Raw genomic sequence first — 14,839 nt, forward strand, 5'->3', positions numbered from 1 at the left:
CTTCGCCGCCGAAGTTGGCGCAAGGAACATACTTGTCTCTGCAAGAAGCGCACAGACTTGAACGCAATAGACTAGCTAGAGTGCCACAGCAGAAAGTCACAGTTGCACTGCAAGGAAATAGCGCTCGTACGCATGCTCAGATTTTATCATCCACACTTCCGATACGAATGACAAGACAACAATGCAAGCACAGCTGCAAGCTGCCGAATGTAACTGCGCTCTCCTCCCGATACGACAAGACGGACACAGACATTCACCGCTGACTGCATACGTCCAGGCAACGCGCAATCTAAGATTTGCCCCATGTGCCAATGCATATAGTTCGCAGTCCCGGTTAACTGAACATCTTTGCATGGTTGTGCAGCTTGATGGTGTCACCGCGAGTAGCTGCTACTGTAGTGGAAAATGTACACGCGCCGTGTTACGCGCTTCGTTTGTTGCATATCTCATGTATACGCTGCACTTGGTGACAACCTTGCACGCTGCACTTGGTGAAAAGAAAGTGCCTGGCTTGCAATCACCCATTCCAGGCACTTCATGAATGGTAAAAAAAACTACTTTTTCGTCAACGTCTTTAGCATTGTTGCCCTTAAATATGTATAATCAACTCGCCTGTTTAATTATAGTGTTTGTGCGTGTGTGTGTGCGCGTGTGTGTGTGCGTGCGTGTATAGAGAGAGAGAGAGAGTCCTAGGAAGGCTAGCTTCCTTGGATAAAAATTGCTAGGAGTGACTTCTTTGTGACAATTATTATTTCCATTATGAAAATGCTTGAGCGTAAAGTCCAGAACGTGCTGAAAGAACTGCGTGTTTCACCACGTTGTCACACAGTGCAGACGCACGCTTACCTGCCTGCACATCGATATACACGCAGGGCTCAAGGTCAGAGCAGGGCCTCTTGAACGCTAAATGCAGAGCTCAACAGTGTGACGAGGTTTGTTCCAATAGTTCTTGTGTTGAGACAAGACCACCAGGGGTGAGCAACTGACAGAACAAACTCCACTTGCAGCAGTCTTACTTGCAGGATGGTTGACGGCTCATAAAATGCCCAGTGTTCATATGTATATATACTGAGACAGAGAGAGATACTACACGCACGAGATGTCCTCTCCTCACTCGAAGAAGACATTGAGCCCTGAGTATGCAGCTAAAGTTGATGGTCGTCAAGAGCTTTTGGCAAATATATACTATATCAGCTTGAAACTGTCAAAAGAGAATTAAGCAGCTCTTTAAAAAGAAAAAAAAGCAGTGCCATACGAGCCCCTTTAAAACAGAATCAATTCATATCAAAGGTAGCTCCCAATATCAGTCACAAGCAGCATCTTCCGCTAATATATGATAATTGACAATTTACAGGATCTTTCAAGTTGGCTTCTTCGCAAGATTTTTCCAAACAAAACCTTTTGTTTCTATGAGCTAGCAAAACGCACTAGCAAAATTGAGCTCGGCCTCGGTTAGCCTTACGAAGAGGTTGTGGTCATGAGCAGAGGAAAGGCGCGGGAACGCGCAAAAACAGCGCACTTTTGGGCACTCGAGCATAGAGAAAGAATGACAAGAGCTCGGTCATACTTACCACTGCGAAGAGAGCAAAAACACATACAATCTAGCATACTTCCAGTAGCCTCTTCCAGCATTCATGGAAACTGAGATTTTTTTTCCATTCCAACATTGAGGGCCATGTGCAGACAAAAGGGGGTAAGAACAGCAGCTGGTGACCGTCCGCAGTTTACACAGATAAAGGGGGCGTCTCCTCTTTTCCGTCTCGAAGAATGAATGCGACAGTGCCACCAGTGAAAGGTTTCTTGGCCAAAACAAAAAAAAAGCTTCGTGGAGAAGCCAACGTCTGCAAATGGTCTGTTCCTATACTTCGCCGTGTAAATCAACTGGCAATTTATGCTGCTGGCACCACTAGCCAAAGCTTTGGCGTGAATCACTATATAAAAGAAAAACGAGAAAGGAATCACATGCACACTCCATAGGAAAATCAGTTCTCATTTCCGTACTCTTGGTGACCATCAAATAATTAGCCCCGTCCGTAAAGGCAATGTATTTGGAATGAGTAGAAGCAGGGCTTGCTGTGTGGTACTGGTCTGTTTCATGCTTACAACCATCCATGCTTCGTGTGGGCACCAAGCACACGCGAAACCAAACCGTGCTCAGTGTTCGCAATGCTCCGCTGCAATAAAGACAAGAGTGTGGCCCACATTCTGAACTTGTTTAGCTAAGGCACCATGGCAAAAGCGTCAAGGATGTCATGATCATCAGTTTGGCTACGGCTGTTAGCATACTCTGCTGACATCGGAGCAGAGTTCACAAAGTACGTACAACCTGTCTTAAGCAAGGCACAGGTCCTGCTTGCCTGCCATGCCATGCCAGCTATGCCGCTAGATGTCCCGAGCAACTAACCAATCGTGAAGTGTTTTTATCGACCTGTCCTTCCTGGGCCGCAAACACCACTAGATCCTCAGCAGCAGCAGCAGCAGCACTCACCGCACAGCATGGGCAGCGCGGGTAGCGGTGTGGGAATGGCTCGGCCCGGCACCAAACTGGCCAGCGCTGCCGATATCAGCTTGTCGCCCACCTACCAGATGATCCACGGCGAGGAGTGGCGCGACATTCGCAAGAGCGACCTCCAGGAGCACCAGCCCGCCCAAAGCCAGCTTTTGACCGTGCAGCCAGACTACGGCAATGCTATCAACGCGTTTGGCGCCCCGAAAGGACGCATCCAGCAGTCGAACAGCTTCAGGACTATCATGTCCATTGTCATGACACCAAAGCTGCTCTAGAGAGCCTGCTCAGGAATGCAGAAATAAACACTTGTAGGCAAACTTGTGTTTGTGAGGCTGAACGAAATGCGAGTTGCAGAATGCAGCCACTTAAATGCGCTTCATCCCAGAATGCATCGCGTGAGTAAGGTGACTGCTGATAAACGTGAGTTTGCGTATAGAATTTCCTCGTTGCTGATCACGCTGTCTATAAACCTCTGTAACCGTACAAAAAATAGCGGGGCCTCAAGAATACAAGTTCGTGATGTGCCATCCCTTGGCAGCCCACACTGGTGCTAACATCACTTCCTGCCAGAGGAAGGCTGTCTACATGAATGATGTGCAGGTCTACTCAACCAACAGAGGAAGCACATGTCATTCATTTCCAACCCATATTCAAAGGTACCAAAAGGAGATGCTTCTGACCTGTGGTCCTGACACCAAAATATTCTAAACTTGCAGCTTTGCGACATATTGTGCCATGAAAAGCAAGCTATTCTTTTCTGTGCACAAATGAATAAATATGAATTAACTACGTTATTCTGGACACCATGAATCCCCATAAAACATAACGTAACAAAAGGAGTGCCATGACAACTGCCTCAACATGTTGCTGAACTGATAATTATTTGTGAACATGAGAATTCGAAAAAAATTGCAGACAAAAGGTATGGCAATGGCCAGAACTTGTGACTCACACCAGAATGCAGCTTTTCTTGATACATATATCCATGAACCCTGTCTGGCAAGAAAAAAATTTGTGAAACGCCTAATCCAGGCACAGCAATGCTCTGTGCTGCCAAGAAATGGGACTCATGTGCTTTTGGAAGACATAGCACATCTTGTGGCCCACAGCATGCGACCCGCAATACGTACAATCATAACAGCAGAGCCCAAAGATAGTTTACTTAATACACGAAGGCTTGAAAGGTGAATTGCCACCTATTTGCTGTATTGCTACCATCGCTTGTACCTCACTCCTACACAGTTGTACTTGTTGGTGACTGTGGATGTATTAGCATTTTCCTGCTTTGGAAGGAGTGCCATATGAAGAGTTCAATGCTTCTGTCTTGCTCTGGGTGTCTGATAGCTGGGTAGATTACAAGGAGATGCTTTTCTTCACTTTTTTCAACTTTTTTTTTTTGAGTGAAATGCTACCTCTTCTGGTGAGCCTTATGCACTGCATTGCAATATGTAGTTGCAGTAAGTCACATCAGTAGAGATGTAATTTTTTAAAATGTATGTCTTTTATGCCACTTGTCATTTTTTTTTTCCTGCAAACATGCCATTCAACTTCTCTGTTGCCAGATCAAGTCCACACAAAGACTTTCTCAGAATGGAGTTGCTGTAACCTACATTTCATTGACACAATCTGTTCAGCAGTAAAAAATGTCAGACAAACAAATCGTTCAGTGCATGACAAGGCATGTATACATAACGCATTGTTGAGAGAAAAAAAGTGTGATAGCAATGCTCCTCAGGTTCGACATGCTGCTTCAACTGAAAGAAAACGAAGAAAACTATTTATTAGCCATGAAACTGTCCAGTAGTACTTTAAGTACACACAGCAATGGAATGTTCAGCTGTATGGAGGTTGATTTGTCACTGTACAGTAACTTATTGAAATAAATCTCCTATAAACCCGCAACATCTCGCTGTTGTGCTGCTGTAAAAGGTACACAGTACCTTCGCAACCAGGCTTTTCCATTACCTTGCTCAACAATGTAATACTTCTTGATTTATATCCGGTCTGACTGTTATATAACAAGACTAACCCTGTAACTCATTATCTACATGCATCACAATTCCAGTGTTCGAGTGCTTATCATTTTGAATATACCAGCCATTCACATTCATGCAGTGATGCAGTATTGTTTATCATTTTCTATTATGAAAGGTGTGGAGGAAATACATCTCTCTCAGCTGTTTACTGCACTTATTTGAGTCTAGGCAGGCAGTTTTTCAAAGAATACGAGGTACGAAACTCTTTGGTAGGCTTAGGTTCGAGGATTTACAAATAAACCACAAAACACAACAAAAACTCATTCAAACTTAAAATGTTGCATGCAAGCAGCACCACCACAAGCCTCCACCAGAAGGCAGCACTGTAGCCATTACTGTCTGTAGCCAAAGACAACGGAAGTAGAGGAGACTGGCTGCCATTCTGACCAAGTTTACCATTTGTATGATGTCTAGCTTAAGGAGCATGAGGGCATTCAGCGATTGTCCAAGTTTTCTGCCGGCCAAGCACCAACGTAATGGCACCAAGCAGACAGTGCTGCCTTTGTCCAAACTGGGCGAGACTTTGGCGAGAATGAAAAGAATGTTTTTCATTGGAGGGGGCAGCGTGACAAGCTTTTTGCATGCACTTCAATGAGAAGGGCCTTCTCGTTCTCAATTTTTTTTTTCAGCCGGCTTACGTTCACGAAAATTTTTTTTTAGCTCTCTGGCCTTTAAGTTACGGTGCCGGCTCACAATAAAGGCCAGCCTAGATTAGAGTAAACACGGTAGATGCAATTGCCATTTTCTTTACTACATGACACAATTCAAAATATGTTTCTCCAAGGAAAATTTCCGTTCAGAGAAAAGAGAACAAAATCAAGTAATTATCAAAGTTGTTCCAGTATAAGAAATGCACTTGTTAGCATAAAACTCCTTCACAGAATGTGTTGCATTCCAAATTTTCTTTAACTTTTGAAATGAAATATAGTCTCGTGCAGTGACTGTGTTCACAATTTCAAGCTCTGCCCTCAATCTGTCATGCCACTCAGACAGATACTATGCATGACACAGGCAGTCTTCCAAACTGTAAGCCTCAATACCAATTTGAATAGGTTCTGCTGGTGCTTTATTCAATTTCACTAAAAATTACAACAAAGACATATTGTTGAACTTTGAAACTCAGCATCTGTGTGGCACACAAGAGACAGTCCAACACCTTCACATAAAGGTTGCCAGTCAACTCACTGGCCAAGAGTGCTGATATTTGCCACGAAGCCTCAAGCACATTTAAGCTCATCACTCCAGTGTTCATGTTCAGTTCTCTCTGCTTCGCCTTAGAGGTAGAAACATACTCTTCATATGTAACAGGCAAACTTGTAAACTTCTTACATTTCATTTTTTAATAGAAAAGACTGGCTTTCTTCAACTTCTGCCAACATATTGACATAAATGCCGACAACACATTGAACAGTTACCAAACCATATATTTCACAACAAATAAATGCATCAACATAAAATACAGCCAAACTCAAACATGTCACTATTGCCACATGCAGCAGCAACTTAATACAACCTTTTAAACAAATAAACAGTCGCAAGTGTTGCAAGGAAGCTCAAGCACAGGCTGCCCAATGAGTATCCCTCCTGCCCTAAACAAGAACACAGACAAAAAGGAAGGCTGTGTGCTAACAAGCATCCAAACCTAAATGGCAAACAGGGTCACAATAGGAGATTGAAAACTCAATCAACAAACAGTTGAACTACAGAGTTTAAAATGAAGGTGCACTAAAGGACATTTTAGCCTTATAGCATAGCACTGCTAGGGCATTCGGACACAAACTCAGGTAGTGCTAATGTGGTAAAATGGTAAGCAGTAAAATGGTGTCCTTGACTTTTCAACATGGATAATAAATTGGCATGCTTAACTTCATGGCAGCGATCACCCGGAGCAGTAAGAATAAACAAAAACTCTACACCAAAGTAGCGATATTCTCTGCATGTAAAACAGATCAGTAAAATTCTAGAGCAGAACATTACCTCAGGAAAATATCTATATCATAAAATATTCTTAATATTCTTCAGAAAATGATACATACTAAGATTTGCACGCAGAAAATGACACTGATGTTCAGCATAGTTTCCGTTATAGGCATACACAACAGTACCAGAACCAGTAAGCATGATGGGTGGAGCGAATTTGACCAGTAGCAACAATCTTCTTACACATCTAGCAGCAGAAGATAAACTAACATGCTTACCAACCCTTATGGATGTTTAAGAAATAGATTATGAATGTGAATTTTTTCCTCGTTGCACAACCCTCTGCCTACTGCATATACATGCTTTGACAAAGTCAGTGCTAAATCCCAGCCTCACCGCCACTGCATGCCATTCACCAAAAAGCTACAATGGCTAAAGGGGTGTGAAAATTTTTGCATACTGCAACTAAAAGATGTACACTTAACAACAAAAGTTTGCAGGCCATGCAAGCATCAACAAATTTGAACTCCTGCATCACAAGCTGGTGCATCCATTTCGCGCTTCCAGGAATATTCATCCGACAGCATCTGCTTAACTTTCTCCCCCTATATAGGTTTCTAGCAAGAGGCGAAGCACAAAACTACTAGAGCAATGATCAAGAGGCTTGCATACATCAAAACATTGACAGCTCTTCTAAAATTTTCACAACGGCTTTTGCTTTCGGATAAAAACATTTCCTTTTCTTTCGCTAGTAGAAAGCCACAGTAGTTTGCCACAGTGTGGCATTCTATGTCAAACTCTGAGAATGCCAGTGCACAATGCAAAACCTTGAATGTTGAGGAAATGGGTGCCATGTGCAGTCTTGACAGCAGAATGCTGGGCCACTAGGTGATGCAGCAATAAAATTTTGGCAGGTGCTCACGTGGTTTGCAAACTTTTGCCCCTGACAACATCTAGTTCACTTCACCGCAAGGAAATCACAATATCACACTTACAAAGCTCACAGATTACAATTACCACCACATTATGGATGAAACCTAGACTGAATGTATTGTGGAAAACCATTACATAGTTGTGAACTTTAAATACAAGTGCAGGTGATCTCACACACACAGAAAAATTGAACACTGTACTAAAATGCACCAAGGAAAAAAATGCTCATATCACGTTTGAAGAGTTAAATGCAATGTGTAGATTAAAGAACCACATACTAGAATGCTAGAAGTATGATCGACTACAGCTTTACAAGACACCAATCTCCTCTGAGAACTTAACGAGGAAGCATAACTGGGATGCTCAAATACATGAACAAATATAAACATGGATAATAACATAATGCCCAATGTTTTCTGTTCATGCTTATCCCGAAATAAATGTGGCAGCAAAACACTGACATTTTCTGTATACTCACGAGCAATTGCACCACCGTTAAGACACCACGAATCCAAGAAAATGGCACCAGTTTTTGTGTAAGCCATTGATGGATGAACTCCATGGTAAGGTTTGAAATGATGAGACGAGGGTGATTTATGCAGTCAGAACAAGAATACATGTGCCAGGGACAGCCTGGTACAAAAAACGATGCACAGTACTTTCGTTTGAAATGCAGTGATATTTAGTGTAAATTCTGTTAAAATTTGAATGAACAGCTTCCAAAAGAAAAAAAAAATCCAGGGCATTACTACAGGGCAACACAGATGCTATGCAACACTTCACTGGCCCACACAATATAATCTCAACCGCCGATACCGAAACAAAGAAAATAAACTGAGACAGCATTCACATAAAATGCGCCCAAACAAAAAGCAGTATTTGCTTTTTGCATGTAATCATGGCCTTGGAAACTCAATATGCAAAGTACAAAGTCAAATGAACACTGGAATTATTGGCCAGACACAAGACTGCACAAGTTCATTACTTACATACTCTGTCTGCAATGAGAAGTCTTGTTTGCACCATGCGCACACTACAGTATGTTCACAAATAATTCTCTAAAACTGCATGCCAAACCAGTCACATCGACAGGCAAGTAATGAATTGTAAAAAAGTGGCCCATCACAAGCTTAAATTGCTTTAAAAATCTGCATTACAGAAGCAATTCAACATTTGAAAAAAAAAAAATCTCAGATATATATACACATACTTCCACTATCTGTTCAATTGCATCAGTAACGACTGTGGAAGACTACAAGAGTGCTCTCAGTTACCTCAACGTAACACACTAGACGTATTTGAGACATCAAGGTGAACAAGACAGGGAAACAGACTTCACTTGTACTCCTGGTTGATGGTACGCCCAATAATGAGTCGACGAATTTCACTAGTTCCAGCACCGATCTCATAGAGCTTAGCATCTCGAAGCAGCCGGCCAGTTGGGTAGTCATTGATGTAGCCGTTGCCCCCTGTGGACAAATCATAAAATAAACTAAAGGTTATTTTTCTACAAGTACGAAAACAACAGAAAATGGGTTGCTATAACAGAAAAATAAGTAACGAGTTTTTTGCACACCTACAATTAATGGGGGCAGACGCTCCTGACAGACAGCAGTGGGATCCTCTGAAACAAGCTGTTGAAACCTGACAGTACTTTCTAAGGCTTAACTCTGAAGCCAACTGCTTACTTTAAAGGGAAGGTGAAGTAGTTTTTGATCGACAAGAACCAGTGCTTCAAAAGTAGGAAGCTTCTAGGTAAACTATGCCAAGTAGTTTAGCGCTAGCATTTAAAATTGTGATGTAATCGTAGATCAAATCTCTGACGTTTCCTCACAGCGTCGAAGTGTGGAGAAGCTCGGTGATGACATCTTTGTTGCCGAAATTTGAGATTTCTATCACTCTCGCCCAAATGCTGCTGTGCGTCGTCCGATCTCACCAAACAACATGTTACAAGCTTCACTTTCGGTAACTATGGTCTTTGTTTGAGCAACCTTTTCTTCACTGGAAACGTAGCACCGCCGAACATGACGTCATCGTTGCCACCTCTGCCAGGCACACTGCACTGCACACTGCACTGCACTGCAGAAAGGTGCACTGAAGAGGAATCTGAACTCGTCTTTTTGCCACGGGAACTCGATCTACACGTTCCTAGCATTCTTAGAAACTGCGACTTATTGCCCTGTGCGGCCGATTTCCCTAATTAAATCGAATTAACATCCGGCTCCCGCCATTTTTTTTTAAATTCTCCCTGGTACGGTGGGCGGAGTCGACCAACACGTGGAGTGCCCTTCAGCAAGCTCCATGGAGGCTTTGCTTTCGCTTCATTTTGTTTTTTAGGTTTCCGTGAATAGTAAAAGCTCGTTAATTCGAACTTCAGGGGACCGGGAAAAACGTTCGAATTATCCGATGGTCGAATTATCGAATGGCCCCGAAAAAACCGACAAGAACCATTTGCATTACGGTATATGTAGGGTATTTACTCGCGTAACGAACCCACTCACATAATGACCCCCCCCCCCCCCCCCCCCCGATTTTTGCCTAAGAATCCGAAAAAAAAAGCGTCAGTCGTTAACGCTTCCCTCCGTTTGGCACCGTCACAGCCCACAACGCATTTCTTGGCGGCGCGCCAAGATGCTGCGCAGCGATAACATCACTTTTGACGTTAGCTCCAGCAAGGAGGAAGCGAACTTTGGCAGAGTGCCAGCGCTTGTTCGGTTGCGCAAGCCTCGTTTTCAGCACCGTCACGGCCCACAACGCATTTCTTGGCGGCGCGCCAAGATGCTGCACAGCGATAACATCACTTTTGACGTTAGCTCCAGCAAGGAGGAAGCGAACTTTGGCAGAGTGCCAGCGCTTGTTCGGTTGCGCAAGCCTCGTTTTCAGCACCGTCACGGCCCACAACGCATTTCTTGGCGGCGCGCCAAGATGCTGCACAGCGATAACATCACTTTTGACGTTAGCTCCAGCAAGGGGGAAGCGAACTTTGGCAGAGTGCCAGCGCTTGTTCGGTTGCGCAAGCCTCGTTTTCAGCACCGTCATGGCCCGCAACGCATTTCTTGGCGGCGCGCCAAGATGCTGCGCAGCGATAACATCACTTTTGACGTTAGCTCCAGCAAGGGGGAAGCGAACTTTGGCAGAGTGCCAGCGCTTGTTCGGTTGCGCAAGCCTCGTTTTCAGTACGTTCGCCTTATGTGCCATGAGCGATTGGGGCGGACGCCGTCTACTGCCACTCAAAAGCCCGCGTCTTGCGCGTGCTTCCGTTGGCGACCGACGGATGGGTGGAAGCATGGACCACACTCGCAAAGAAAAAAAAGTTTTTCGCTCGTAATTTGTAGCGCCCGTCCTAAGTCACAGCCTTCATGGGCGCTGGCTGGGACCGCGCTGACAGTGCTTATCCGTATTTTCGAATTAACAGGGCTCGAATTAACGAGCATTTAGTTGCGAGTTCCGGAGGTTGCGCGTTGCCAACCCCTTCCCTCCGGTGCCGCCGGCCACCGCGCCAGTGATAGCGCCATTTAAGCTTTACCCACTCTTCCAAGGTTTTATCTAGTTTCATCTTCTGTCCCCGTTTAGGACGTACGCAGCCTCTAACTATGCGGAGGAGGTGCTTTTTTTGGCCACATGCTGTGTGCCAAGCCGCCCAGACGCGGTGGCGCGTAGTTCGAATTATCCGTAACGGAACCGACTCGCTTTCGAATTAACGGGCTTTTTTTTTATACACAGATCTCTACGGAGCTTGGCCGGACCAAGTAGTGTAGTTCGAATTATCCGAAAATTCGAATTATCGAGTTTTGAATTAACGAGCTTTCACTTAAATAGTTTCATTTGCAGATAATATAACCACAAAATAAGCCCGCAGAAATAAAAATACGCGCGGAGTATTTGCTTCTACGGACTACTACGTATTACTCCGCCGATGGCAGAGCGGCAAGCCGCCACGGGACTGGGTGAAAGGCACTTCCCGCGTTGGTCGACTCCGCCCACCGTACGAGGGAGAATTAAAAAAAAAAGGCGGGAGCTGGACGTTAATTCGATTTAATTAGGGAAATCGGCCACACAGGGCAATAAATCGAAGTTTCTAATAATGCTCGGAACGTGTAGATTGAAATCTAACGTTCGACGAAAACTCGTCTGGTCGGGAAGAAGATTCATGAAGTCAATAGATGGAACGCCGACCAAAAGGTTGTTGTTTAATATGAAGACGAAGACGTTTCGGCTTCCATACGGAAGCCTTGATCACCTCACTTGAGTGATGAAGGGTTGGCCATACGACCGTCGTAGGGTGATGAAATCTAACGTTCGACGAAAACTCGTCTGGTCGGGAAGAAGATTCATGAAGTCAATAGATGGAACGCCGACCAAAAGGTTGTTGTTTAATATTCATATTAAATAACAACCTTTTGGTCGGCGTTCCATCTATTGACTTCATGAACATGTAGATTGAGTTCCCGTGGCAAAAAGACGAGTTCAGATTCCTCTTCAGTGCACCTTTAACGCCGAAACGACTTTGTACAGAGATTAAGTCACCATTTCAAATGCTAACACAGAAAGACTTCCCACACTTTCCCTGCAAGTTTCATACATTCAAACCCCTTAAGCTCATCGAATTCTAAAACCACTTCAGTTGCCCTTTAAGCAAGTACTGTCAAATAGAACGAAAAGGCTTGCTAATGAGATGATCTTGCAAGGCACTTACACAATATATTAACCGTGTGAAACATAATTTACTACACTGCACTGTACTGCACTTACTACACTAAACTCGAAGGAGACATGCAATGGCTGTGTCATGTTTACCAGCCGTAAGAACTGAGGCACTTATCAGATGCCCAGTGATTTTTGCCTTCATGCATCCCACACTGCCAATGTAATGAACCAATATACAATTCAAGAAAACACGGTGGAACTGCACAATTGATTTCAAATGTAGTCATCAAGAGCAGCTCAATAAATGTGCTGCACAGGCACTGACACCCATAAGTGGCAAAACTGGAAGGACTAGGCATCTAAAAAAATATGTTTGCTGACAAGCATCGTGGATTGAATGCAGCAGTTACAGCAAAATGTCACTGAATCAGTCTGCAAAGCTACATTTCCACATGCTACACAAAAAGGCCCAATGTTCCGTCAATCTGGTGCATATGATCACGCATCCAAAGATGCTGTCCTTGACCATTTCAAACTTACTTTTTGCCAACGTCTTCTGTCATACACATCTGCCTGATCAAAAATTGAAGACGCAGATGTTAGCCACTTGTCTGAACAGCCCTTTTCACCTTTAGCTATAGACCTTTTCCCAAATGAGGCAGAGCTCTGCTATATATTCAATACCTGACTGCGGGCGGCACCGACCAACACCTGCTCATAGAGCTGGAGAGAGCTTAGGTAAGAAGCTTCTGCAGGCACTCCCCACAGTCCAAAAATCAGGTGGCTGTGGGCTGTGAACAGGCCTACATGATAAATGCGACTATGGTGCATAAGCTGGAGTCTGCAGGATCATTTCTAGTCAGGCAGCAGCACAATGGTGAAGCTTGTTATGTGTTGCAGGCAGCATTACAGTTCCTGCCATTAAGCCCATAATGGGGCAATTTTAGGGCATACTGCCCTGAATAGAACACAACAAAGGTTTGACATGCACACTATGTCACACAAGTCTACAATGGTTCACAATAGGCAGTGATTAACACAAGGCAGACATGCCACTGCAGTCTACCTGTAGTCAAGTAAATTTTCCCTTCCGCCAAGCTATCACTACCATTTTTATTAACATACTCAGTTGTTTTCTCTAACATCTGCAGAGTATTTTTCCTTTACGTTTCAAGAGCAAAGCATCTGGCAGTATAAAACTTCTCGGTTAAGCAACAAAACAGACACCTGGGATGGCTAGTTTGGCTAAGGCCCCCAACCATTTGCATTGGAAGATTTTGAATTTCGAAAAGTCAGAATACAGAATTCATGAAGTTCCGTGGGAACATAACGTATATAAAATAAATATGCGAGTTTATTTTTGAAACATGCTTTCACTGAAACCAAGGGTGGCTATTGCAAAACAGACTCAGGCAGTGCTTGGTACTTTCTTCACGTGATGACTGCTGCTTGTTTAACACATTCATTTATTTGCATCCTTATTTGCATCCAAAACAGTCTGGCTAGCCCCACAGTACAAGCCCCAGCAAACTGAACTACCACATTACTCACCCAAGCATTGAACAGCATCTAGGGCCAGTTGTGTTGCCTTCTCTGCACAGTACAGGATGACACCAGCACAGTCCTGTATGTGCACAAAAAGAAAGAGAGAAAGCGAAAAAAATAAAGACGACTGAAGCAACAACACTTAGCATAGTTTCTTGGGTCTGCAAAAGTGGCAATATGGAGACAAGGGGTTGTGGATGAAGGAAAAGATGGCATTTCATGATACTGCAAGTTCACACCTTAATGTGTGAGTATTTGAAATGTCAAATACAAATCGAACATATTTGTTATTTGGTTCATATCTGATTCAAGAAATTGATATTCGAGAATTTCCAAATATTTGGAAGCGACTGAATACTCTGCCAACTTTCACAAACCCAACACTTGTAAAACCACAATATCCGGGCAAATTATCTGGTGAGCGAGAACAAAGTGTCAGCAAAATATTAAAAAAAGTCTTCTCCGCTTTATTCGTGGTTTATCATGTAGACTAATTTTCGTTCCGAGTGTATTTTCGAATGCTGATAGGCTTGGACCTTGTGTAAAATTCTGCAATTTGGATATATAGACGAGTTTATTGATTGCAAGGGCAGATAGGTTGGCTGGAAAGACGAATATCTGGCCAGCTAATCTGCAATGGGGAAGAGCAAGAGCAGAAGAAAGAGGTTTGGTTTATGGGGGTTTAACGTCCCAAAGTAACTCAGGCTATAAGGGACGCCGTAGTGGAGGGCTCCGGAAATTTCGACCACCTGGTGTTCTTTAACATTCACTGACATCACATAGTGCACGGTCCTCTAGAATTTTGCCTCCATCGATTGTGATAGGTGGTGATGTGATGAAATGAGAGATGAAAATATATACAGGAACATTTGTTGGCATCACAATCATGAGTCAAGGCCCATGGCGCTCAAAAGGCGTGAAAACGCCTGCACTGCCTGGAGAGCTTTCAACTCCTAGCAGTAATAATCCAAGAGTGGCCCGCTGTCGAAATGCTTCAAGGAAGCGGCCGGCATTAGTCTTTCATGAGCATGTACTGGTCAACATTTTGCTTTTTGCGTCCGCTTCTTGAGACCACAGCAGTACACAGAAGGCATGCTGGGCTCACATATCACAATAACAGGAAAGATTCTTCTTCTTCTGGACACTTCTCCTTACTCCTGGACACACTGTCAAAGTCACTCAGACAGCCATGCAGGCACTGGGCATTTCACTGCACCATTACACTGCAGCGCATGTGCATTGTCTCCGA

The 14,839-nt window shown here is 43.8% G+C and overlaps 1 protein-coding gene and 1 pseudogene across 1 annotated transcript in view; one reads left to right on the forward strand and one right to left on the reverse strand.

Annotated features, from left to right (window-relative positions):
* Positions 1 to 3,147, forward strand: part of LOC149353474 (uncharacterized) — a 117,586-nt pseudogene extending 114,439 nt beyond the window's left edge.
* Positions 3,148 to 5,594: 2,447 nt separating this feature from the next.
* The window catches only part of LOC149353476 (isovaleryl-CoA dehydrogenase, mitochondrial), a 49,763-nt gene continuing 40,518 nt past the window's right edge, over positions 5,595 to 14,839 (reverse strand). The window contains exons 11-12 of the mRNA XM_089582590.1: positions 13,597 to 13,669; positions 5,595 to 8,867 (exon numbers count right to left, since the gene is read on the reverse strand). Coding sequence (XP_089438716.1) covers positions 8,734 to 8,867; positions 13,597 to 13,669 — 207 coding nt within the window. The 3' untranslated portion in view covers positions 5,595 to 8,733. The remainder of the gene's footprint in view (positions 8,868 to 13,596; positions 13,670 to 14,839) is intronic.

The sequence above is a fragment of the Amblyomma mixtum genome, chromosome 3, assembly GCF_055824585.1.
Source record: "Amblyomma mixtum isolate Tamu chromosome 3, ASM5582458v1, whole genome shotgun sequence".
Taxonomy (NCBI): domain Eukaryota; kingdom Metazoa; phylum Arthropoda; class Arachnida; order Ixodida; family Ixodidae; genus Amblyomma; species Amblyomma mixtum.